Source organism: Triturus cristatus, chromosome 7 (assembly GCF_964204655.1).
Source record: "Triturus cristatus chromosome 7, aTriCri1.1, whole genome shotgun sequence".
In the NCBI taxonomy this organism is placed as follows: Eukaryota; Metazoa; Chordata; class Amphibia; order Caudata; family Salamandridae; genus Triturus; species Triturus cristatus.
Window position 1 is genome coordinate 1,513,191,198 of NC_140590.1, and position 27,044 is coordinate 1,513,218,241.

The window sequence follows — 27,044 nt, forward strand, 5'->3', positions numbered from 1 at the left end:
CGCTTACGGTGGCGTGCGCGAGCGCGATTCTGATTGGCTCTTAGATCTTAGTAAACATTCGAATCGGCCGAAACCAGGAAGCGGCGTCCGCCATTTTGTCTCTCGCACTGAGTGTTGTTTATCAAACATGATGGCCAAAAACATGTTACGGGGCTGTTTTGACAACTCCCTCCCACATAGTCATGTTGAGGGAGTCCCCAAACATCCCCCAAGAGCAAAAACGGTTTTATTTTTTTTTCGGCAATTTCGCGGGGTACGCTTACCGTACGCTTACCGTACGCTTACCGTAAGCTTACCGTACGCTTACGGTAAAAAAATAAAAATAAAAAAAACACTATCCACACTTACCCCACCCCCTGTGCTTTTGGTGGCCGCAGGCCACCAAATGTGCAGGGCTTATTAATAGAGAAAAAAAACGTAATTTTGGCAACATGAAATTATAAAATCGAAATAAAAAAAACACTATCCACATTGACCTCACCCCCTGTGCTTTTGGTGGCCGAAGGCCACCAAATGTACAGGGCTTATTAAAGTTGATAAAAACCGTGCACGGAACGAACTGCGTTAAGTGGGCGCGCACGCCACAAATGGCGTAAAGTAACTTAGCATTTAAAAAACCGTACAAATTCACTGAAAAAACCATAGGTTTCACACACGTTATAGTTAGGAAATAGCATTTAAAAAACCTTGCTAATTCACTGAAAAAACCATAGGTTTCACACATGTTATAGTTAGCTGGACATTTTACTGATAAAAAACCAATAAAATTCCCCCGTTATAGTTACTGTAGGCAACTATAACTCACGCGACCGTAATCCTCTGCTGATGACATATGTGTCTTTATGAAAAAAAAATATTTGTAATATATGTATAGCTAAAATTTAATGGAAGAAGATATGGGCAAATAAGTGTCTAAATACAGTATTAGCATCAGCAGAGGATTGCGGTCGCGTGAGTTATAGTTGCCTACAGTAACTATAACGGGGGAATTTCATTGGTTTTTTATCAGTAAAATGTCCAGCTAACTATAACATGTGTGAAACCTATGGTTTTTTCAGTGAATATATAGTTTCAATATTGCTTTAAATGCTTAGAGTTCGAACTAAAATACTACTTTTTACTGTAGAAATAAGTATTTGACTGGACATCAATTTATTGACATTGCTGTGCGCTCTTTGAGTTATGTGTCATGTTTACTGACTTCTATTCACACTTCCTCCCAAGGGGACCTTGTACTGATTAACCATAGCTACCACTGAGAGTCAAGTGCAGAAGTGGTACTTTGCCTAGTTGCTCAGGATCCATAGTAGGTAGAGCCCCTGGACATCCGGAATAAAGGGCCGCTACCCCCACGGTTGAGACCAGTAACTCTTGCATGCCCCGTGACACCCTGAAAAGGGTTATGACAGCCACCGTTGGCCTTAAAGTGGGGATCTCGATTTAGCTCTGTACCTTGGCTACGAGCCTATCTTTGCTCTGTCTCTGGCCAACTGTCTATTACAGGAGTAGCAGAGAGACTGCTCTCCTTCTTTTGAGTTACAAACTGCCTGTGAGGTGTTTGAAGTTTAAGTTTCTGTCAGCCCTGAAGCAGGGGTCCCATCCAAGGTCGAAAGTATCCAAGTAAGGCTTTAATTCTTGCAGATCATAGCATTTATGCATTTTGCACTAAAGTATGATAATCATGGTTGCCAAGTCCAATAATGCATGCCTTATGTCTTTTGCCTTTCTGTTTAAGGAGTAGGTAGATGATCAGAAACTTCCTCCGTATAACACTGGTCGCGAAAGAAAAATCAGCTGTTGAAAAGATTTTATTGTCTTTATACATGTACCTTCCATGGTTTTTCGACGTTTGAAAAATTTGTCCAACCCGGTGGTATATAAGGAGGTACATTATTATAGGTTTGAAGCATCTCTTATCTATTGCTTAGATTGAAAACTGTGTGCTCTTGGAAACTCGGTTACCTGTCAAAATTCAAAGCAGAGTTCTTTAGTTATATGTAGTCCCTCCAGGTCCTATATTGGAGATCAATGACCTTTTTTCTTGTTAGTTCCCTATTTGTTATCCACATGTTAAGGTTGCTTCCAAATTTTGTTAGGGTGTTAATCCTGGACTCTGTGTTTGTAAGTTGAGCCTTAAATGTTGACATTTCCACATGCATGAAATGTAGTTCTTCTATCTTTTCCATCACCGACTGTTCTATAGTGCTGATAGATGATTTAAGTGCATCAGGCATTAATGCAGTTCTAGTAAGATCTTGGGTAGACCCTGTCCCCTTCTTTTTGACACTTGCCAGTGCTTCTGAGAATAGAAGTAGTCTTGAAGGTTCCTGGACATTTATAGGGCCAAGTGGGATTAGACTACAGGGGTGTGGAATTTAATAATATATCTATTTGTCCATGGAGCAGGTTGCTTCATAAATCTACTTGTCTTGTATCAAAATCCACCTGTCCCTTTGGTGCCATGTAGTACGATGACAAATTATGGCAACAATCTCATTATATGAAAGCTCTGATATAGCCTCTCTGATTATGCCAGGGCTCATACCATAGTATATATTACTTGCAATCCCCTTATGTTGCTACGTTTCCGCAGATCTACATACCTCAGGGATGGGGAATTCCTATAGCCAAATGCCCAGGACATATTATTTGGGGTCAAGGGAAACAAGTTTTCATGTGTAATTTGTCCTTGGGCCAACCCCCTGCAGCACAAACCCTTTGGCTGCCAGTTTGCAGTACCATTTCCATTTTCAAATTCTTTATTTCGACATTTGTCATAAAAGAATCATACAAGTTTACATTTTAAAAAATATTCGAGTTTGATACAGATATAATAAAATCAGTTACTATCAGAAAAAATGTCAGTACCCATGAGACAGCCTGAAATAAAAATCAGTGGTTTGCACTTCGATATAAACTGAACTTTCGGTAGCCTACTCTTGGCAATTACAAAACTAATGGCGAAGTATAGTTCAAAGCATTTTATCAAATGACCTTCTTTTCCTCCACATAGCTCTCAAAAAGGATGACATAGCAAAAATTATTACAGGATTTAAATCAGTTTTAAGAATTCGGAAAGATTGCATACATTGCGTAAACCCCAAGTTTTTACAGAGGGGAACAATCCAATACCTTCTAAACTTTAAATAGGCAGGGCAAAAAAACAGTATATGCAATTCATTTTCAAGATCAAAATCACACGCTGGACAATTTTTTGGTAAGGACGAGGACGATTTACACATAAAAGCTCTAATAGGTAAAGTGCCGTATCTCCACTGTAGATAAAGTTTTCTTGCTACAAGTGGGCAAATATCATTTAAGGCATACTCAAAGCAATAAAAATCTTTGATCATTGTAAAAGAACGTGACAAACTACCAGCATGGCAATTCTGGATGGAAGCAGTTAGTCTAAATTCATAATACAGGTTGACCAAATGCTTACGTGAAATACTAGAACATGCTTTCGCTGGCTCTGACCACAACAATGGGAGGCCAATTCTCCCCAATTCCTCTTTCACATACCTTAGCCATGGGTGATTCCCCGCTTTTGGGAGGCCTATGAATTCCAAGAGTTCTTCCCTCTACTCTTGGAGTTCGGGGGTAGTCCAAATCCTCCGCCAAAATGTTTGGGGTTTGAGGCCCAATTCCTCATTTATGGGTCTAAGGCCATATCTAGTCTTATTGGCAGTAGCGGAGTGCTTGGGGGAGGGCCAAAAGCTGCCTTAAAAATTTATTTTCTGTAAGCACAATATCTGGACGGCAATTAAAGCCCCACAGTTCACCTCCATAGATTACACCCCCCCTTGCCTGAAGTTTGTATATTTCAAGAGGGGGGCCAATAGGTTTGACACAAGAATTATTAAAAAGTTTTAAAATGCCCCCGATAATTGAGCTAACTTGAGTTGTGCTCTAATTTGGTGAGGGACCCAAGACATAGTTTCATTTAAAGTAAGACCCAAGTACTCGAAGGTCTAAACCCTTTCTAAACGAACGGTCCCTATAGTTGGATTTGGGCGTGTTGATGGTGGTGGGTTAAAAATCATGTATTTTGTTTTAAGCGTGTTTATTTCTAACCCCCAGTCGAGGCAAAATGTCTTAAAACCGTCCATCAATCGCTGGATGCCCATCGGTGACTTCGAGAGTAGTAGGGTATCATCTGCGAACATAATCGCAGGAACCCGGGATCCGGAGAGCTTGGGGGCATCACTATTTGGAACCTCATTCAGGTGTGAGAATACTCCATTAACATAAAGGCAAAAGAGGGTTGGTGCCAGGACACATCCCTGTCTGACTCCCCTGTCGACGGGAAATCTGGATGATAAAACACCACCTTTCCCGCACCTAACCTGTGCAAAATTTCCGCTATGGAGTCGGATTATCATATTCAGAAGGGAGACAGGTATGCCTAATTGTGATAGGACCAGCCAAAGTTTGGCCCGAGGAACCAAGTCAAAGGCTGCACGTAGGTCCACAAAAACAGAGTACAATGACCCACCCTCAACTTGTACAGTTTTCCAAAGTAATAGGGTCAGTCGAAAAATCTGGTCCGTAATGGATACATTCTTTCTGAACCCTGCCTGATAGGGACTTAGAATGGAACACTCTTCCATCCAGTCTCTAAGGCGATTCAAAATCAGTCCAGCAAAGATTTTTTGGGGGACATCGATAAGGCTGATCGGCCTATAGTTGACTGGGAGGAGAGGTGAACCCTTCTTAAAGATAGGGACTATCTCTGCTCCCAGCCAAGTATTAGGAACCGCCATACCCCGCTGGATTGCATTAAATAAAGCCGTTCAGTACGGGGCCCAGACTTTAGGTTCGTGTTTGAATAGGTCACCTGGGAGTTTGTCCAGACCAGGGGCCTTACCTGATGGAAGTTTGATTAATGCAACTCAAACCTCTTCTTCCAGAAACTCAATCTCAGGTGCATCAACAATGGTATTAGACATTAGGCCCATCTGTTCCCTCTCGAGATTAAAATCTCCCCCCCCCCCCCCCCATAAAGGGTAGAGAAGTGTTCTTCCCACACATTTGCAGCAATATTGGGCAAAATTGCCGGTGAAGGGTCAGACGACCCCGTGTTGACAATTTGCCAAAACTTCCGGGGGTCTCTTGATCTTAATGCCGATGTTAAATTAATCCAGTTATTGTTATCCCACTCCATCTTGGCATGATGTATTAATTGCTTATATTCTAAACTTTTTTATCTTATTAGCGCCTTATTATTATTTAGCTTCACAGCCTTGAGAAGTTCTGTTTTAAGTTTCCTACATGTAATATTATGCCATGTGGGTCTGTTACCTCTCCTTCTCGCATTGGGCACTATAGGATTAAAAACTTCTGCCAGAATTAAATTTAAATCAAAATTTAGATCCCCAAATTTTTGATAAATTTGAGGAGTGGGATACTGCAACAATAGAGCAGCTACTGCTTCCAATACCGGGATTACCTGCACATAAAGATCCTCCACTGACGCTAAATTTGTAACCAGTTTCTCCCACCTAACCCTGCGCCTATTACTGGTTAGAAGGAGCCTGGCATCTAGGGCTTCAGTTAATTTGCATGGACCTTCGGGGTTTCCCGGGGACAGTAGTTCCAGGATCAGCGGATTGTGATCGCTATCAACCCTGGATTCCACCTTAAAATCGACAACCTTAACCCATGAGGAGGTTCCAACAAATATGTAATCCAATCGTGACTCGTGCCCGATTTTGTTGAAAGTACATTTTGAGGGGATATCAGATTTTACACGACCATTGCAGGCCCTAATTGAATGATTTAATGTTAGGGCCATGATCTGCACAGCCAGTGGCGCCCAAGTCCTAGGTGAAGGGCCCACAACTGATGGGACTTTCCAGTATTCGTCCTCCTCCGAGATTACACTGTCAAACAAACCCATAACCGGTTCAAAATGGCAATTGAAATCACCCCCTACCAGGAGGGTGGTGCCTTGGGGAATCGTATTTAAAAATGCCGAAAGCTCTTCAATGGTTCCAGACTCAGCTGTAATATTAACAGGTCTTGAATAAACATTGACCAGGGCAAGCCTGGAATCATTCGGCCATTCTAATATCACGCATTGAAGATCTGCTGACAGCGTATTCACTACCCTTGCACTGCATCCCATATGGGAGCGCACCCAAATAATTAAGCCCCCTGAGGGTCTACCTTTTCCACCCCATCTAGCCGGGAGTGAAAATGAAGCAAAACCACTCCGATGATAATCCTCCCTTGCCCATGTTTTCTGAAAGAGGCATATATCATTCTTATCTATAAACTCCCCCCACTCGGGACATGCTATTTTGTTGACTATCCCTGCTAAATTCCACGACAAAATTGACATATGACCAGCGATAGGTGTGGGATCTGTAATTATTACACCACAACCCTTGCTGATCGTTGTAGTTGTAAGCAGGGAGCATTCCAGCAGAGCCCCACACCGAGCGTCCGGGAGGCCAGTGCCCAAAGGAAGAATTGATTGGGCATTATCAGCTCCATCTGCTCCCCCCGACCCGCCCCTATTCTTGCACGTAGCTGAGCAACCTAGCGAGGTATAGTTATTTGTAATGATAGTATTACTCACCCTCGGATAGCTCCGCAGTATGGGGCTACAGTGTAGTCAGTCCACCTCATCGAGGCAGCTGAAACGGATGAAATCGAAATATTGAGGTGTAGAGTTGGGGAAATGCAAAGTATTCATATTCCTTCTAGGGTTGCTTCTGGACCATCCCTCTTGTAGACCCATATCAGGATGGCTAACAGGGGGTGGATAGAAATAAGCCAGACGAAGGGTCTGAATTGAGGTCTCCTCCCTGGAGGACGACATCTTCAGGATGTGGGCAACTGTCCCTGGGTCCCTAAAATTTACCAAAATACAGTCTCCGCTAGTATTTTTCTTAGTTGGACCCAGCCATGAGACCCTTCTGACCATCAGGATTTCACTAAAAATGTGTGAAGGGAGGGGTCTATGCTTGTTTAACCAACTCACTACTTTATTTTTAAGTGAAGCGAATGATTCAGCTCCTGTGTTTAGTGGGTTGAGGGACTCCTGTTAAGACCACTACCAGGGGAGCAGCTTCCGGGGGTAAATTTACTGTCCATTTCTTCCTCAATCCAATGCCCTCCGGATTATCTTGCTAAACATGTACAAGAGGCTTTTCCACCGTTGTGTGAGGGCAGGAATGGGGGGGGGGGGGGGGGGGAGGTATTCCTATGTAAAGTGTCCTGAGGTGGGGGATTTACCACAGCTGGGAAAGTTGTTAAAAGGGGAGGATTAATTGGATAAACACCTCTTGGATCTACCACCCTCCTCCCTTCCTGCCAAAGACCCAATGGCCCTTTCAATATTTGACAACCTAAGATCAATTTGGTCAAATCTGGTAATTAAAGGGTCCACCAAAGATTTCAGAATACTGCCCAGGTCTAAGGTCTGCTGAACAGGACAAGCCTGAATATTATCACCATTGATCTGGGTGGAAGACTGTACTGTAGAGGGAGATGGGAGCGGTGGATTTGTCGAATCACTAACTACTGAAGGATTCGCCTTTTCTTTTACCTGGTCATTAGAATTAATACGATTTGTAAAGTTGGATAATCTTGCCTTCTTACCACCCCCTATCTGCTTCCCTCTCTTTCTTTTTGGGACCGCCCCCTCCCTATTACCTCTTAACTGAAGAAAATTAGCCTCAGACCCACTATCTCGAACAATGGGCACATTAGGATGGGATGACGAACTATGGTCGTTATTAGCCGGCATGGGATCTAATGTAGATCCAGAACAACACCCGAAATTTGGCGGGGTAGTCACTACCAAAGAAACACTGTTGGAAATAGGGTTGGATAGTGGCAAACCCCTGTCAGGTGTTCTAGCTTTAGCTATATTGCCCAGCGACGATCTTTTTGCATTCTCTATGCCCTGGGAAAGGCGGCGTTCAAGGATAGTGATCTCATTTGATAACAATGAGTTTGCTCTAATCAGAAAACTGTCCAAAGTACCTGACATCGATGTAGTAGAGATGAGTGCTTTGCTTCTTGTCTCTCTACCCGCCATAATCCTAAGTCTTCAGCAGTAGGTTCGCGGTTGAATAACAATGTCAATAACACATAGGTCAATTTGACGAAAAACCAAGAGGGGTGGCCCGGTCCGGTCTCACACGGTCTATAACGGGCCCGCCCTTGGCCCGGGCTTCGCCCGCGCGCGTCCCGCGTTGCGTTAGTGTGGTGGAGTTATATCCGTCCAAACAGGGGGCAGAGCGTGAGGGAAGAGGCTGCAGCTGCGGTGGAGTGGGCTGCTGGTCCTCGCAGTCCTTCACAGTGTCAAAGCCCCAAGAACAAGCAAAAGGCTTCCACGAGTGGCGCCCACGAAGCGGGGGCCCCGAACCGTTTTCAAGTGTCCAAACAGGGGGCGGAGCGTGAGGGAAGAGGCTGCAGCTGCGGTGGAGTGGGCTGCTGGTCCTCGCAGTCCTTCACAGTGTCAAAGCCCCAAGAACAAGCAAAAGGCTTCCACGAGCGGTACCACATTATGGATCTGGGAAGGGCACTGTCTGCAGTAATATTTTTTCCATATGTTAATGCTGTTCAATCTTGTATTTATGGTTCATTAATTGAAAGCTTTTATTATTAGGGTCAGTGCTCTAAGTAAATGTTGTAAGCTCTGACTGCACTACTGACAGTGGTTACAGTATAGAAATGCATATCCACGTTTTCAAACTTTAGCAATATGAGGCTCCCAGAATGCTCTGATTTGATGCAAATATTTGCAAAAGATTGAAAGCAAGATTGATGATTCTTTGCTTTCAAAATAAAATGTTCATAAAAAAAACATTTCGCTAAACCACTGTATAATTTTAGGTACCATTTCTTTGTAGCATCATTTAGTAATGTGTTGATGCATGCTAGTATTTCCCGAATACATTCATAATAGAAAATCAGTGTACCCAGTTTCAATAAGATTATGGGAAACAAAAATAAACCAGCATTGGCAAAGCCAGTAGGTCTGAAATTGGTGGTCAGCCTTTTAGTTTTGTTAATGTGTGACTTGTTTTGGCATGGGTTTTGTAAAACCTTATTGGTGTGGGAGCTGCTGGGCCCTCACCATTATAACAAACATTAGCAAAAGTTGTTTTTGGTCTCAAAAAGCACACACTGCCACAGTAGTTACTGGCTCTGAGCAAAACTACTTTGTGTGCCGATATGCTCCTTGTGAAAGAGAAGAACGCTGTCACTAACAGCCAAGCCAGACCAAATTAGGGGCCCAATTATTAAAGATATTCTCAAAAGTGCACCCGTGGTAGATGTCTTTGCATTAAGTGCAGCTATGCGGCTTTAGTGAACTCCCAAGAATTTACAGAACTAGGACAAGAAATAGTACTCCTAGAAATTATATGTGAACTGCATTTTAGCATGTGTAGATTTGCTCATGTGAAAATCTGAGTGTTTGCAAGTTCACTTTCCCTTCAAACACTTTTTGCCCAATTCTGGAATTGTCGGGAGTAAATTGGCAACTTTTTTCAGTATGGGAACAGATTAGAGAAGAGTTGTTGAAAACTCCTAAAACATGCAAGTTAGTAGGTTTGCACAGACTCAAAAGGGCATTCTAACCGTGGAACTATTGCTTACCACTACCTTTCAGTCCCAGTAAGGCTTTTATTTATTCGCTATATGTCATTTGAAATCAACAGTCATGTTGTCTTCAGTTATGCCACTGTGAACTAAATGAAGAACCTTGTTAGTTCGTTGTTTAATGGCAGCAGGAATTAATATTTCTTTGTAGAAGCTTATGGTGCTTTCAGATGGATACAATCTATTGCAGTCATCAGCAGGGGTCAGGAGACTTTGATGAGCTGAACTGTACAGCAGTGTCTCCTCTGCTGGACAACTTATTTGCAAGAACTTCAATATAGTAGCCCCCCCTTGGTGAAGTTGTGACCGCATTCAATTCAGCATACCCCAATTTAAAATGGGCACTAGGTGAGGGATGAGGAGGTGTATTTTGCTCCCTGGCTATTGCAGGCTCATGTCATATTGCCTGTACAGGTCTTCCACCCACTGGAAACCATTCAACCTCACCAGGGCCTCTGATTAACCTTCACACAGCCTCGCTGCACCCGTGCAGTGGCAGTTTACCGCCAGGTATCCAGGCTGCAGCACCTGCACCCCTGGTACTCATGTGGGCAGGGCAGGACCAGGTCCACTGCACACATTTTGCACAGCTTTATTCTGCCGAACAGCAAGCATGACCATAGTTTAGCTAGGTCCAGAGCTTCTTGAATGCGGTCAACAGGCACACAGGCCGGGACTTGGTGAGGGACAGCAACACAGTCCCTTGCGCAGTACACGTTAGTGTAAAGCAGTTTTTTCATTTCCAGGGGCATTCCGCCACCTCACAGTAAGCTTTTAAATATTTACAGACCTCTGGCGATGGGTATACGAGCTGCGTAGGAGCGACTGCTAATGGATCCTCTTAGAAGATGGCCATCTTTCACTTGACTGGGCATTGCCTCCCCATTGTTTACATTATTGATGTAATCATTCAAAAGTCCCACTGCTTTGTTCACTTCAATTAAGGAACTTAATATTTAGTAAATTAATATTTAGTTAATTACCTATTTGCAGTATTATATGTAATAACACACCCATAAAATTGTTATTCCAGTTAAGTTACCTAAAAATACTCTGTGTTAATTGCATAACCATTATTAAAGGATCCCTAGCTCTTCGTCATACGTTAATGTAATTACTGTCATATAAAAAAATAACTTTATATTAAAAGACCTGCATTATTTCCCCAAACCACAACTATTATAGAACACTAAAAAAAGAAAAAGTATAAAGATATAACCTGCTACCTCCCTGCTATACATACAGTAGCATAGAATGAAACAATCCGCATAATAAACCACACAACAGCTGTAAAAAAATGAAGCAGTCAGTGGCAAATTACAGCAAAGTTACTGGTAGATAAATACACCCTCCTGTAACATTACCATGTAGACAGTCCCAAACGAGAACAAATCCCATATTAAATACAATCACAAAAACAGAAATCCTACACTCAGTAACAGCAGAAAAGATATAGAGTAACACACAGTCACCTTCTAACATACTGCAACATATTCACCATGACACAGACACAAAAGTAGTGTCAGAAACTCATGCACTTACCTCAGTATGCAATCCAAGTACAATGTATAATTAGGCAGTATAGAGTTACAATTGTGATCATCTAACAAGAAACCCATCATAGCATAACAGAAGAACAGGCTCATAAAATACAGATGTATTCAGTACTTTTTAAAAAAAAAGTACCAAAAACATGACTTCAAAACCATTCTTTAGAAAACAATATACGTGTTAGAGATTAATCATCAATCACACCAATAAAGAAATTAAAACAAAGGTGTTCAGAAGCAGCATGGATGATGTCATCAGAGAGGTCATCAGTGTTGTCATTTGAAATGATATTGAACGTGGTTATGAACAATGTATGACAGGAGTGCAAGTTGCAGTTAGTTTAACTATACATAGCTGATGAATTTCAGTGGTTTTTAGGTATTGATTTTGTAACACTATCTTCTCTTTAACATTGTTTTTTCTCTGAAATAGTTTTTAAAAAACAAGGTGTTACAACGAAACTAACCATAACTTCTCTTTAACCTCGTTTTTTCCGAGTGATATATATATATATATATATATATATTTTTTTTATTTACTATAATTAACGTATATGAAAGCATACCCTAACCAGCTGTGCTAGATGGAATTGCTCATAGGGCCTGGCTTGTGGTTAAGCTCTGAGCCAGGCCCTACTCCCAACATGCAGTGTGCAGCCAACTCAATCTGTGCATGGGTCCCTGTCACCTAAGCTAAGGGTCAAGGGTGCTGCCTCTGTCTCCTTTAGGCTCCTCCGCTTTTGTTATTCTCTATTTAGAGACTGCACCCGATAATGCCAGCTGAAACATTTTTCTTCCATGTTGCGGTCAGTCAGCTAAAGGGAATTGGTTTCTCCTTGGTGAATAGTCAAATAAATCAGCTTTGTGGGCCATTCATGGATTAATGGTCCATATATCTCTAACTCAATTGGCAAGTCACATGAATTCCAGTTCCTGCAGATACACTTTTTTAGTGCTAATATCTCTAAACTACTGAAATAATTTACACAAAACCAAGACTCTGCACTTCCTTGAGTAAAGTCCACTTTTCTGCCAAGTTTGATGTAATTTTGCTCACATCCTTTTTCTGGAGCGAAGAGCAAATGCCACATTTTTTGACCCCTAGTTTTTCCTCTTGAACCCTCACGCCTTGACTTAATGGATCATACAAAAAATGCCAATTCAAATTGAAATCAGATGATGATTTAGTAATTTGTTTTATAGTTTTGTGCAGATTTCTCATACTGCACCAAAGTTATTGTGAAAAGCAAAAAAAGATGTTCAATGGAAAGCCAGACTTTTAACTATACAGGTGCAGGAATATCTGTCCATGGTGGAAAAACAAAAATGGAAGGTGGAGGTGTCAAAAACATTTTATTTTTATATGAAACTGTGTCCTCGTCCCCCCCCCCCCCCCCCCCCCCCCCGGTCAAAGACCATGAACAGAACTACCTCAGAGTTGGCATGAAACAAGAAATGTAATAAGAGGATTGCCTTTGATTGTTCTGGTGTAAATCCTTTCAGTAGTTTTTGAAATATTACAGTTACATATATGTTTTAGGTGGATTTTGCAGAGTTAAATTATAGTGATGTCTTCACTGTTAATTTACAGACTGTCCTTGGATCCAAATACAAAGAATAAACCAATCACTTTGTATGTGGGAGCTTTTTCTCCTGTCCATTTTGGGTCTGCGGACCCAAATGTTCTGATTGGCAGGCCGTAATAGAAAAAAAAATATTTTGCAACTTCCATTACAGGATGCACAGCACAGTCCCTGCATCCTGAAAAAATTATTAAAGGCTTTGTTAGGTGGCGGGGTGGGCACACTCTGACTGCCAGGCCTACATGTAGTGGAGGTTCAAATGCCTGTCTTTTTGTGGGTAGTAACAACACCTTGGTAATACTGAGCTGAAAAGGGACAGATGATGGTTTTATGCTGAGACTGCTGTTTATTTTTGTAATTCGGTTCTTTTAGGTGGAAATAAGGTCTCTTTTCTTTTATTTTAAAATGTAAAAAAATACAACCCACATTGTATTCTTACCCTTTGAGTAAATGACTTCTTAAGCAGGAACTGTTATCTAGTGGATTTCTTTTAATGGGCTTAAATCATTCATGTTCTTTCTTGTGTTGCCATTCTCACTTATTAGCAACGTAACACAATTGTACCCTTTCCTATTATTCTGAACAGGCCTCAAAAGCAAATAGCCGACCAAGGCAAACATTTGTTCTAAGCATGACTGCCGTGATCAATTCCAATATATTATGTTTTGATCTTGACAGCAGGATATCCGCTGTCTATTTCTTTGGCGTTAATGCACACTTTTGAGAACATGTGTGCAAACTAGTTAGCAATAGCTTTTGTGCCAGTGTTGGGAATTGTGAATGTGTGGGTGGAATGTGAAAAATTATTTCTTTCAAACTTTATTTCAGTCATTGACGACCATAAAAGTGCAGTGCATACAGTACAACATTGGGAGATTCAAAAATTCTAGAACGCTTCTCCTGGGCGATATTATTGCTGCAACTTTTAAAATTTAGATTTATTATAAAGTTCTGTAAAAAATGTAAACCCTGCAAGCAAAATAATGAAGAATTTTGCACTGGTCAAAAAATGAAAAGTGGATTTTGACAGTGGAGCAAATAATGCATGTTGGTCAATTAAACCTGTTGGACAGTTCAACATAATTGCCAACAAGCCGAAATATTACCAATCTGAAGGACAGTGGTTATTTATGCTACAGTCAAGTAGAAAGCAATCGCTGATAAAAGTCCATTCTATATTATGAACCGTATTCCTGGGTGATTGATTTGGAGGGTTGATGTTGTTCCTTATTTTAGCACATCTGTCCATGCTGGTACTTTATACTTCTACAGAGAATTCTTACATTTTGTTTTGCAGCATGTGATGGAGCTGAAACTTACAGACAACCCAGCCTGGCAGGGTGAGAAAGGAAACACAAAAGGAGATAAATACGATGACCTCCAGTGTGCCCACTTCATTTGCCCCGTGGTGGGCTTGGAAATGAATGGAAGACACAAGTAAGTTGAAAAAGGATGTGCTTGGTGTCATTAAAAATCATTTTTTCTTTTTTTGTGCAGTTTTAGATCACTCAAATGTGATCCACAGATATTGGAGTGGTTTACTCGAGCAGCAGTTACATTATACAAGGTCACATTCATTTTGCATTAATATTTTCAAGCATGGGGAGACTAAGTGATTTTGCAGCGAATCAGAGAATATTGAACTGACGCCAAGACTCAAACCTAGTTCCCCAGTTACAAAGTCAGCAGCTGTGGCTGTATATGTTGACAGAATCCTCAAACCCTTCTGTTTTACCTAACTCCATACACAAATGCAGCGAGTGAATCAATTTTGTATTTATAAGCTTATAGTCGTATTTTGCATTTATTTGTTGAATATATGACCAGAAATACTGTAGAGGTGACATTAAACAGCACATTGCAACTTAGCTGCAGATGCTATCATTGCAGAAATTGCTTTGTAAGAATGGGGTTATTAATTTGGAAGGAGGTAACCCGACCAACTCGATAAACCCACTCTGTTAAGGTCAAAACACAGTTCTTGAGTGAATCCAGAAGTGAATGCTAAGTTCAAGCATTACCAACAATTTTAAAGTAAAGAAAATAACACAATTTAATTCACAAAATCGATTGCAGGGCTTCTCATCTATAGACCCCTGGTCCGGCAAGAGCCTTTATTGATGAGCTTTAGGAAATACTAGCCCCCCTACGCTATTCGCTACCCCAATTTTATCCTCTTGGGTGATCTGAATCTTCATTTAGAACATAAAGAAAGCAAAGAATCTGTGGAGTTGACCCTGGGACTCCAGGCTATGGGTCTTAATCAATTGGTCAATACTCCCACACACAATACGGGACATACATTGGGCAATATCTTTACTAATAGTACGCAGGTAGAGGCCGTGTCACCAGTACCTGTAGTGTGGTCTGACCATTATATTCTCCCTTTCAGGATATTGACCCCTGAAAAGGCCCCCTGCAAGCAGGGTAAAGCGATCTGAGCCCATGATGGTTCGGAAATGGGCCTCATTAACCCAGGATTCCTTTGAGGAAGACACTGGCCCGTAGTACCCCTGATTTAGGGGTCAAAACCCAGATAGCTGATAACCTAATATCCTGCTGGATCAAGGAGACTGTGGATTCCTTGATACCGATGAAACCATGCAAAAGCACTCGTCTGACTGCTTCTGCAAAATGGTTCTCTGAAGAATTGGCGCAGCTGAAAACGGGCTGTAAGTGCCTCGAGCGCCAGATGAGGAAGCTAACTGGATGAAAACAGGCTGAATTTTTTCACCTTCAAATTAGGAGAGTACGGAGGGAATATTATGCAGAACAAATTGAGTTAGCAAAAAATTCCACAAAGAACATCTTCCAGGTTGTGAAACAACTGTCCTCTTTGGAACATGTGACTTCTGCACTTCCTGCTTCTACGGATCACTGCAATAAGGTCGCAGATTATTTTATGGGCAAGATAGATAAAATATATGCTACCTTCCCAGAAAGTAACAGGAATTTTGTCACCGCTCGTGTCGTGGAGGCACCCTGGACCGAGAATAAGTTTCTTTCATCCCCCTATGTAAAGTGAGGTTTTAAAATTGATGGAGGTTGTTAAATCAGGATCACCGATGGACCCAGTTCCCCCAAAATGTTTGCAGCGAGGAATAACGTTATTGCCCCGGTTCTCACTACGCTTCTGAACATGTCCTTTAGTACGGGGTAGGTGGCCAGTAAATCATTTTCTTGAGCAAAAAATGCCTAGGAAAAAGTCAATCCCTATAGATAAACTGGGATGGACTGGAATGTAGGCGCAATTTGAAGCTGATCATGATGCAGCGAGGGTCTGATACACCAAGCGGGTTGTCCCAAACACAGGTTTTACTTCAAATTGGGGGAATGTGGAAAGCTGGTGAGTCCTTCAGGCCCCAGGGCAGGATTCTGGGACCAGGTCCCTCCACACCCGAGTCTTTAGCCAGTTGTTCCCTCTTGGAGGCAGGAGTCATTTTGCTTTTTGTGTCATTGAAGCAGGTAAACAGAAAGCTTGGAGAGCCGTTCCAATTTCTGATTGCCAGTAGGATTCAGGAGGCCCTGAGCCATGTGTGAGTCACTTTCTTCCAGTAAGAGCCAGGAGTCGAGATTCTTCTCCCAGCAGCTCCGCCATTTTTAAATGAGGTCGTTCTGGGACCGAGCTACCACCAGGCAGGCATGGCTTCAGTTTCTTGGCAAATCTCTTACTTGACAAGTTCCAAAACTGTTTTACTCACATATTGTAGCAGGATCCTGACTGTCAGGGAGGGTTCTGGGGATGAATAGAATGAACTCACTGTAGGAAGGTGGCTTTTTATGTAGTGTACCAAAATGAGGTTTGCTATGTAGAAAGTCCAGACAACCCTTATTGAGTTACAGGGCTTAAATTAATAATCCCAAATGCTCTTTTTTGTGGTAGTGTGGTCAAGCAGTTTAGGGTTATCAGATGATAGTGTTAAGCATTTTTGTACACACAAATTCAATAAATGAAGCATACACTCACAGGGACGGCTCCTCCATTTGGGCACAGGAGCGCTGCCCCACTGCTTTCTCGCAGTGTGAGAAGCAGAAACATATTTTAAATACCATTTTATGTTTCTGCTTCTCGCACTATGAGAAAGCAGAAGGCAGGGGTATGCCTGGTTGGGAGCGGGTGGGTCGAGGAGGAGTGGCTTGCACCACCCCGAGTACCCTGACTGTTTGGTCCGTCCTCTGGGGCCGACCAAACCAGTCAGGCGCACTCTACATTTTCTCTATGTAAGCTGCATTCAGAATACATAGAGAAAATGGCCTCCCTGCAGGGGCCCGGCTGGGTGCTGTCCTCACCAATCACAACGCTGCGATTGCAGCGTTTTGATAGGCTTATGGGAGGGGAGAGAGCATGCCTGTTCTGTTCACGAGTAGGAAAACGTGGGACCCGGCCCAGGAGCAGGGGCGGCGCAGGACTCGGTCAGGTAAGTTTTCTTTTTATTTTAAATCCCCCCCCCCCCCCCACCGTGACCCCCCCTGTCCCCCAGTATTACAAGCTGTGACTGCACACTCGAGGAAACTCAAGACCAAAAAAAAAAGAACAGCATATATATTCTATGGGAGAAACATTCCCTGTATAGGTACAGTTACGGACGACTTACTCGACTATGCCACATGGGCAGGTGTGGTGATCCCAAGGTGGACCCCGGACTGATCCCGAGGCTCACCCCGAAGCATTGTTGAGGTGATGGCAGCGTGCTGGGTAGTGGCGCTGACCTGCTGCGAGTGGGCTGTGTGGGCTGGGGCCAGCGCCCTCTTGCATAGTGATGGTCCACGGAGACGTCTGTATGCCTGACTCAGACCGCTGGTGACTGCTTGTCCAGATCGACCATTAGCATAGAGGAGGCCCGCAAAGGACTCTACGCTTGAGGACTCCCATCACCCCGCAGCAAGTGAAGGAGCGGTAAGCTGCGGCTTGTCCTCTAGCTGGTGGGTGTACATGGTGACAGGGCTGCACGTCCGCAGAACACACTTTGCATGTGGACCTCCACCACCGAGTAAAGAGGCGGTAAGCTGCGGCTAGGCCATGTGATCGCAGGTGTAGGAGGTGGCAGTGCTAAGAGTGGGGTCCCCTTGCAATGCCATTTACACGCTGGGGCCCACCTGCCACACGTGAGGAACAACGTAAGGCCATAATTAATGGGATGCGACCTAGTGGATGCAGATAGCCCAGAGGTTGACCCAAGCCGCAATGAGGAGGCAAAACGGTGCATTGGAGCACAGCGCTTGCTCTGCCTGTGGTGCTGGGGCGCCGCTGATATCTCCCTAACTTGGAAGTAGTAGAGTGCTGGTTGCACTCAGTGGATCCAGCCAGCGTGCTGCGCGTTGGTGGCAGTAGAGCCTTGGGTGCACTCAGGGAAAACTCCAAGGGTCACGAGTTGGTGGGGGCACCCGGCCCACGCTGTGGTGGCCCCCTGGGACCCCAGGCCCCCGAGATAATGGAGCTGTAATGGTGGCAGTACATGAAGTCTGGCTGCATCTCCCGGAGATTTGGTGAGCTGTTTGACTCTGGAGGTTCTGCTGTTGCTCCTGGCTGAGCTGGAATGGTGGCCTGAGGCCTGCGGCACTGAGGGGTGTGGTCCTTGTCTGTTTTTTGCACCCCACGATAGCTGTACTGTCTAGTGATTCCCCTCCTTCCTGACCTGGGGTCAGAGACTGCTGGGCCACTCTGTGGTATAGGCTCACAACTGCATTAGATCTCACTATGGGTTTAGACGAGGCAACACGGTCCACAAAGCAAACGAAGATGGACTAATGCTCTGCCCCACAAACCGGCATTGGTCAGCAGCTGGCGGAGGTGGGGATGCTCCCAGCTGGGCTGGTACCATCGGGATCACAGATCTTGGCGGCCATCGAGGCGTCCGGCCTGGCAGTACAGGAGAAATTTGATACAATTGCAATTGACGTGAACTTGTTGAGAGCAGATTTGTGCAAGGTGGCGTAACGGTCGACCAAAACGGAGAGCCAGGTGACCGAGCTCAGGGAAGAAGTCTCCCAGCTAAAGTGTACAATAAGTATGCTTGAAACCCTTTCAAATAAGCTGGAAGCCAGGATGGAGGACGCAGAGGGGCGATCGCAGAGATGCACTCTCCGATTTGTGGGATTCCCAAAAGGAGTGGAGAAAGGCGGTTCTGAAGTGTTTTTGGAAGAATGGCTGAAGTTGATGCTCCCCTCTGCCTGCGCGACTCTCCAACCTTTTCTGGTAGAGAGGGTGCATAGAGCTGTGACCCCTCTGCCACCGACTGGTCCTCCCCCCGGACAATGATTGCCACATTTTTTAACTACAGAGACTGGGATGCATTTTTACAGATGGTCGGCAAGCTGAGGGGACCCGAAATTTGGAAATGTCACCATCCAAATTAAAAACTGCATAAAGTCCTGCTCTCCCTCTGATGCTGCACATTACGTGAAGATATATTTTTCACCAGCAAGCATAGGGACAGAAGGCGCTTGTTTGTGTACAGTGCAGGATCAAAAGCAGTATGATTATTTACAGTACAATGCAAGGAACCAGCTTGATTTTTGAATTTAGAAAGCAGATGAAATGTGGAAAATGTGTTGCACCAAGGAGATTGTGCTGCATAACTAAATACTTATAAGGTCCCAAAAGCGAGACCTATTGGCTATGCCAATGCTTGTTCTTTCTTCTGATTAGTATATCCTTGTTTTCTGTTTTTGTTATTGTTGGACAATTGGTCAGTTCCTTCTGTTAAGTGCCTGTTGAATACACACACTCGGAGCGAGGGAGGGTTAGACACTGGGACACATAGGAGGAGGGTGGTGATTGGGGAGGAGTTTACACCCTTGGACGTCTGATTGTTAGCGTTCCTCCTTGCATAAGATAACGTCCGGGACAGGTCTTGTTAGCTTCCAACATTTGAGTGGCGCGGTGGTATCGACAGGGGGTAAGGATGAATGGGCAGGCACAAATTGAGTTTTGGGATGATTACCCGGGGTGGGGGGGGGGGACAGGCTGTTACGCAGTTAGTTGCAGCAACACATTTTGAGGAGGAGTGGGGGACGGTGGGAAGGGAAGTGGGGGTCAGATGGGGTGGGTGGGTGCTTATGGAGTTAATATATGATGGCTGAAGAAATATGACTGCTGTCTTGGAATGTACAGGGACTCACTTCCTCTGTTAAGCGATATCGGACTCCTGCACCTCATGGAGGCGAAAGCCCAAAAGCTTGGTAAAAAATGGCGAAGGCAATTTTAGTCTGCTGCTTACTCGTCATATGCTAGGGGGTGTCAATCTAGATGGCATTGGGAGTCCCCTTCCAGTTCAAAGGACAAACTGCAGATGTGGAACAATGCTATATACTGCTACACGGTACCCTAGATGGTCGTGAGTTGTGTTTGCTGAATGTATATGCTCTAAATGTAGATGATGGAGAATTTTTGGGTGTATTGGAGGATGCCCTATTGCATTATGCGGGTTCCCCGGTCATTTAGGCGGGGGATTTTAGCTGTGTGTAAGATGGCCTACTAGATAGGCATCCACCGCAACAGGTTACGAAGCCTCGCATGGTGGCTGGATTGCGGGAGGTTATGCATCGACTGCAGTTTGTGGATGTGTGGCGGGAGATTCACCCCTCTGTGCAAGAATATACCTCTTACTCACCAACTCATGGTACTTACAGTAGACTAGTTAGATTCCTTGTTGCTGGGGAGGGAGTGCTGGATGTCGGGAAGATATTGTATCAGGTGTGGTTCCTTTCTGATCATGCGCCACAACTTTTGTAGTGTGGGGGCGGTGCCCTGCTGTTCCTTTGTAGAGATTCAGGCCTGAGTCTTTGGGGATCCTGAATACACCATAGATATGCAGGGGGTGCAGAAGGGATATTTCAGGATAAACTGGGGTACCACTGCTGCGCGTGGGAGGGAATGGGAGGCGCTGAAGTTGGTCATCAGAGGGGCAAGCATGGGAACGACTTGTGGCATACAACAAAATTGGAGCAGGAATCGGGTGATAAGAAGCTGCAGCTTGCAAAATTGCAGAGACGCGTTCAGGGTCAGGAGGGGGGTGATGTAGCACTGACAGAGGCACATAGGGCTGTAGTGATGATCTAGGATAGGTTTGACTGCCATGTCCGCAAGGACTACTGCCAATAACTTCATAGGGAAGGGGACAGGTCAGGGCGTATGCTCGCCTGGTTGCTCAAGAGGAAGCCCTCTTCCCCCTACAATACAAGCACTCAGGGCACCTGATGGTAAGATGGTCGTGGGCCAGTCGGCCGTGGTAGAGCTGTTGCAAACTCATCTTGCCGGTATATATACTGCCCCAACATGAGGGTTGGATTTGGTGCCTGCTGGCTTCCTAAGAAGAGGGACTAGGTGAGTGTATAACGGTGGATGACCTGAAGGAGGCACTCTGTGAGCTGGCTGGGGGGAAACGCCTGGGACCCGACGGGCTACCGGTTGAATATTACCAGGCACACGCAGCTACTCTGCTCCCAGCATTGTTGGAAACCCTCATAGAAGTCCACGTCAAGGGCGAGCTGCAGCTGCTTATGTGGGAAGCAGTCATACTCATGCTTCCTAAGCCGGGAAAGGACCCTGTGGATCCGTGATCATACAGACCCTTATCCATGCTGAACGCAGATGTGAAACAGCTCGCAAAGGTTTTGGAGTTATGACTGGGGAGAGTTATTACACATCTGGTGGGCAACGACTGGTGTGGTTTTGTCCCGGGGAGGGGCTTGTACATGAACCTTAGGTGGCTGGCTCATGTGATGCACGAAACACGGGAGTCTGCCTTTGAGGCCGCCTTGGTCTCACTGGATATACACAATGCCTTTGAGACCCTGGCGTGTTCGTACCTTTGGAAGGTCCTGAAGCGTATGGGCTTGGGGACCGAGTATGTGTCGGGGGTCAGGCTACTTTACCACCTTGCATACGGCGAGGGTGCGATTGGGGTCTGAGATTTCTGAGGCCTTTGGTATAAAAAGGGGCACTTGGCAGGGCTGCCAGTTGTCCCCGCTGTTGTTCGCGCGTGTGATGGAGCCACTCGTGATCTTTCTCAGGGACCGTCTGTCAGGTTGGAATATTCCAGTTGGCAACAGATGTCATGTCTCAATGTACGCAGGCAACACTCTGGTGTATGTGAAGAACCCATTGGAGTCCATCCCGCTTCTCAAGCAGCTACTAGGGCATTTTGGTGTGGCGTCTGGGTTACGAGTTAACCGCAACAAGACAGTGCTTTATCCCCTGGCCAGGCTGGTGGGTCGAGAAGTGACGCCATTTCCAAATGTGGCGATGGCATGGAAACGCTCAGTTATAGGCATCTTGGAGTTCAGATTACCCACGATAGTGCCCTCCAATATGCCCTGAACATCGGAAAAATACTGGAGGGCCTAGAGCGTTCAATCTGATTCTGGACCACAGTTCCATTGTACGCTGCCCTCAGACATGTTTAAGCCGATAGATAAGTTACTAGTGGATTTGGTATGGGCAGCAAAGGGATGCAGGGTGCGACTAGATGTGCTAAAGCTGGATTTGGGTGAGGGCAGACTGAGGCTTCCTGATCTGCACTTGTACTATTTGGCTGGTCTCCTACAATATGCGGCAATGTGGTGCGATATGGACCCTAATTGGGAAAAGCTTGATGGCGGGGACCATGGGTACAGTTCAGCTTCCCCCCCTTGCTGATGTGTGGCAGGAATATGACGCCAGACACCCCATTTTGCGTTGCCAGTGTGGCGAGGGCGTGGAACACAGCGGTTCGTAGGGTAATTAAGAGAGTGCCTTACGACCCGCTTCTCCTGCTTTGGTGTCTACACCCCTTCTTGCATACCTGTGAGGCCATGAATATTGAGGACTGGATCACAGGGGATGTGAGATGGCGGGTGATCTGTATATGAATGGTACTTTCATGGCATTGGCAGAGATGGAGACCCACTACTAGATGGATGATGGACAGTTCCTGCAATATGCAAGCATTTTGCGCACTGTGCGTGGGATATGGCTCCCCTTTCCGGAAGAGCCTCAGAGATGTCATGTTCTTGGGGTGATACTAGACCCGGGCTCCTATAAAGGCATCACCTCCAGATTGAATTTAGCACTGAAGGCAGATAGACAGCGATCGTGGCCAAGAGACGGGAAGTGTGGGACAGGGAAATGGACAACCCACTGATGGACGATAAATGGCACAGGGCACTGGCACAAGTGCCCGAGGTGACAAGCAATGCCCACTTTAAGTTAGTGCACTTTTACTTTATCAGGCATATCTGACCCCGGCCTGACTTCATAGAGCATATCCTGTGAGATCACTGGGTTGCATCAGGTGCGAAAGAATGCCCACGGACTTCTGCCATGTGGCTTGGTGCACAGCTTCGGCCATACTGGGGCGAGGTACGTGTTGAGATGTGTAGGGTGACAAGGGTGGCAGTGGAGATTTCAATCCATCATTGTCTATTGGGTGTGCTACCCACCCCCAGGAAGGGATCTAAATTTGCCCAACTTGGCCTACTATTAGCGCGTCGTCACATAGCGATCCATTGGGCTAGCCCTGTACCCCCTACGCTTATTAAGTGGAAAGCAGATCTGAGCTAGTGGGCGGTATCTGAGGAATGTTGATTAATTAAAGTGTGCATAGATGAACATGCGGAGAGAGGTATTGAGATGTGGTCGAACATGCTGGATGTCCTGGGTGACAACAATGGACAACAAGTTGAGGGGGTGAAGCGAGATGGAAGCGGTGCGATTGGTGAGAGTGAGCGGGAAGGTGGAACAATCTAACATATCTCGCTTGATAGGACAACGAGTTTGGGTCGGTGGAGATTGTCAGCTCCCCCCTTACTTACATGCAGGAGGGGGGGGTGTGGATGTGGATAGTGGCCTCTTTGCACTGCACATGCGCCACTCTACAAGGTACCACCATGTGGGGGTGGGGGCAGATTTGTGTTCTTGCCTCTTATCTCAGGCCATACTCCTTGGCTCTATGTTTTCACCAGTGCAGTGGGTCTTTTGTTGGCCAGCCTGCAAACTTGATTTCTCAACTGATTCGATTAAGTTGGTAGATCGTAGCTGGTGTCTTCAATCAAGTTTGTAGATGAAATCGATGTAAACCTGGCTCAGGACACCATACCCCATCTAAAATATGTGAGGTTAGAACAGTTTATCAAGGGGCTAAATGGCTTTCTATCATCTTGGTTTTGGTGATTATGGACTCAATAATTTGAAGATCACTATCCTTGAGTGATCAGAATATTTCATGATTTGTTTTAATATCCACCTACTTGCTAATTAATGCCAGACTTACTACTCCTACCTTTTGACAGAGGAAATAGCTACTCTGTAAAACACTTATCTGCTCCTAATTGGTTTTCGTACTAACTATTCCAAGGTTTTTTTGAAGTGGGGTCCTCTGGCATTGTACTGTTTGATATAAGTTGGATTGAAAGCCACATCCATCCTTTGCAGACCTTGCTCAGTGGTTCTCGCCTACATTTGCTCCTTTAAATTAGTGATTACATTGTTGAATGTCAGTAGCTTACCCTTTAGTAAGTGGGCTGTACTGATCTTCTGATAGAGCATAGAAAAATAAGCTTTGTAAGTCATATAAAGTAGTATGCTCAAACTGAATTTTTAAAGTGGACAACAAATAAAAGGAATCCTTATCATGTAGCAGTTTATTCTTTCTTCTGAGTTTTATATAGCGAGAACTTGACCCGAAGGTATCAGAGCACTTTACATGAGCACCAGTTGCGTTACACAAGGACACATTCATTTTTTTGTTAGGCACAATGAGATTAAGTGATTTGCCCAGAATCACAGGATGTTGTTTGTCGTTGCCGAGACTCTAACCCGGTTACCCAGATTTGAGGTGGACCACCCTAGCCATTAGGCCACATGCTTGTCCTATCAGCTACCTTTTAGTAATGTCATTGCCCCTCACAGTTACAGCTGAACTGTTCTTTTTCACATTTCGCTGCAAACCAATTAAGGATTGTAAGGAAATACCTCTTTTTGCATGTTCACCCCCTACTTTTTTAACTGATGCTGCTGGTTATCGACTCGGAGGGTGCACGGAGGTCTGCTAACTAGAGCTCAGTGCCAGTGTTCTTATCCTATACAAAATACATGTCGAACTGGATACCTCCAATTGTCAATGACTGACGTACTTAAGCCCCTAGTAGATGGTACCCAGGGCATATAAAGTAGAGTGTCCACCCAGGGCTGCAGCACTCTTTGTGCCACCCAGTGCGGAACAAAGTACAACATGGCTCCCAGCCTGCTACTGCATCCTGGAAAGGTAGTGTTTTGCACTGCCAGTTCTATTTTTCCATTTACACCAATGCCAAAGCCACCCCACCCCTTAACAATATATTCAAGTCTCCCCTAAGGAAGGCCTATAGAGCACTATGGCAGGTAGCTGTATTTTGTGAAGTATGAAATATATTTTTCATATGTCTTGGCAGCAACCTTTCCAAATCGTCATTTTGCTGTGACTAATGTTAATAGCCACATTGGCTAATACACGGTTCCAGGTTGGCATCACAACCCGGGTAACTCCTGAATGGGACTACCTAACTGTGTCATGTAAGATATCAAATTAATCGTGACATTAAATGCGACTTAATGGTCAAGTCGACATTTAGGCCATTATTAAAGAGAGGCAACATTTAAAAAGTTGCCTCTCTGTACTTCAGCTTGTCTAGTGGCCTCACAAAGGCCCTAGCTCTAAAGACAGCTTTCTGACCCCCTGGGGAGATGTGTGAGTAACTCCCCAGCCTAAGAACAAAGACAGGAGTCGCAGAAAGAGATGCCATCTCCTCCCACAGGATGGTCACTCTGGGGGATTAGCCCAAAGGCGAGCTTCAAAGGTGAATACGCCTTTGGGATGAACGTAGCGCTGACACCCCTGAGCAGTATGCCTTTTGTTCCTGCAGACAACGTGGAGCCCGGGCCAAGGAGGGCAAACTTGTTCCCAAACCGGTTCTACCGTGGGAGTGTAGTCCTCTGGTAATCACACCCCTAAGGTGGGTTACCAAGCTCCTTCTGACAGAAGAAGGGTCAAGATGTGGCACTCTGGGATAACCAGATGCCACACAAAACAGGAACTTCGTCTCTAGGTAGTAGGGGACCCAGTATCTCATTGGCTAGTGACTGCGTGGTGCCCTCAGGGCACTTTCCTGGGATGAATATGACATCCCTGGCACTCTGACCCTCGGATCATGCTGAGATCAAAGAGAGGACCGAAGAAGAACTACCCTGATGCCCTTAACCCGCACAAAGAGAGGCTGCATCGCTGAGAGGACTACACCTCCTGCAATTTTGCGCTAGTGAGATTGGGACTGCTCTACAGCTCCTTATCCGGGGAAAAGCTGGTTTCCTGCCTTCACCCACAGGAGTGCCTGCAAGGATCAGTCGGCTGATCCCCTGGAACCAGCTCCAGGGACACAAGAGCTGAAGTTGACCAGACCGACAAAGTGGTAGCCACCTTTGAAGGTTTTGCCGCTATCAGTAGCCGGGCTTGCAAGTCGACGAATCTGAGATAGCCAAAACCTTCACCCAAATCTGCCTGATCCAGGAGTGCACCCAAAGGACACTAGCACCCTATAAAGGATTTGTCTCCAACCGCGGTGCAGACTGACAGGTAGCCCAGCATTGGATGGCCTGCTACTTCAATGTAGAGGACTTTGTGGGACCCTGATCTCTGTGGTTAAGTATATCATCCATCACCCTTGGACCAAGCAACCTCCACAAAGACCCCCCCCCCCCCCCCCCGTAGACTGCACCTCAACCGGAGTGTCCTTTGAGCATCTTTTCACCTGCATCCCTCGGGATCAGATAGGATGAATATTTATAAAGCGCACTAAAACCAAACAGTATCAAGGTGCTGGGCGTGACGAAAGAGAGACTAGCACCAACCAGCTAAGAGGCAAAGAGCCAGGTCTTTAAAATCTTCCTAAAGGAACCTAATTAAAGTCTGACGGTTGCCTTGTAAAGTTGGGATCTTGCTCCAAAAAGCGCTCTTATGACCCTCCAACTTTCCAAAGTCTCTTCTCTGGCCCCCTAGATCTTGCTCTACCGGATTTAGTAACCCAACCGGGCCGAAGTAGTCGAATTAACTGTTCCAAACTTTTCAAAAGTTTACACAAAGTTTGTGTTGACTAATGCTTGGTTGCGGTTGTATTTAAAAGTTTTAATATCATCTAAAATCTGTATCTCCGGAACCCTCTGGTGGCTTTTCTTCATCAAAGTCCCTAAAAATACATTAAATATACTCTATTTTTATAAATTAGTGTCCTCTTTCTTCAGTGATTATCGCATTCGTCGTTTGGTGCTGTTAAATAC

At 44.9% G+C, this 27,044-nt stretch overlaps 1 protein-coding gene across 1 annotated transcript in view; it reads left to right on the forward strand.

The window, feature by feature from the left end:
* Nucleotides 1–27,044, forward strand: part of RTF2 (replication termination factor 2) — a 399,848-nt gene that overhangs the window by 37,342 nt on the left and 335,462 nt on the right. Inside the window, exon 4 of the mRNA XM_085619275.1 lies at nucleotides 14,052–14,191. Coding sequence (XP_085475401.1) covers nucleotides 14,052–14,191 — 140 coding nt within the window. The remainder of the gene's footprint in view (nucleotides 1–14,051; nucleotides 14,192–27,044) is intronic.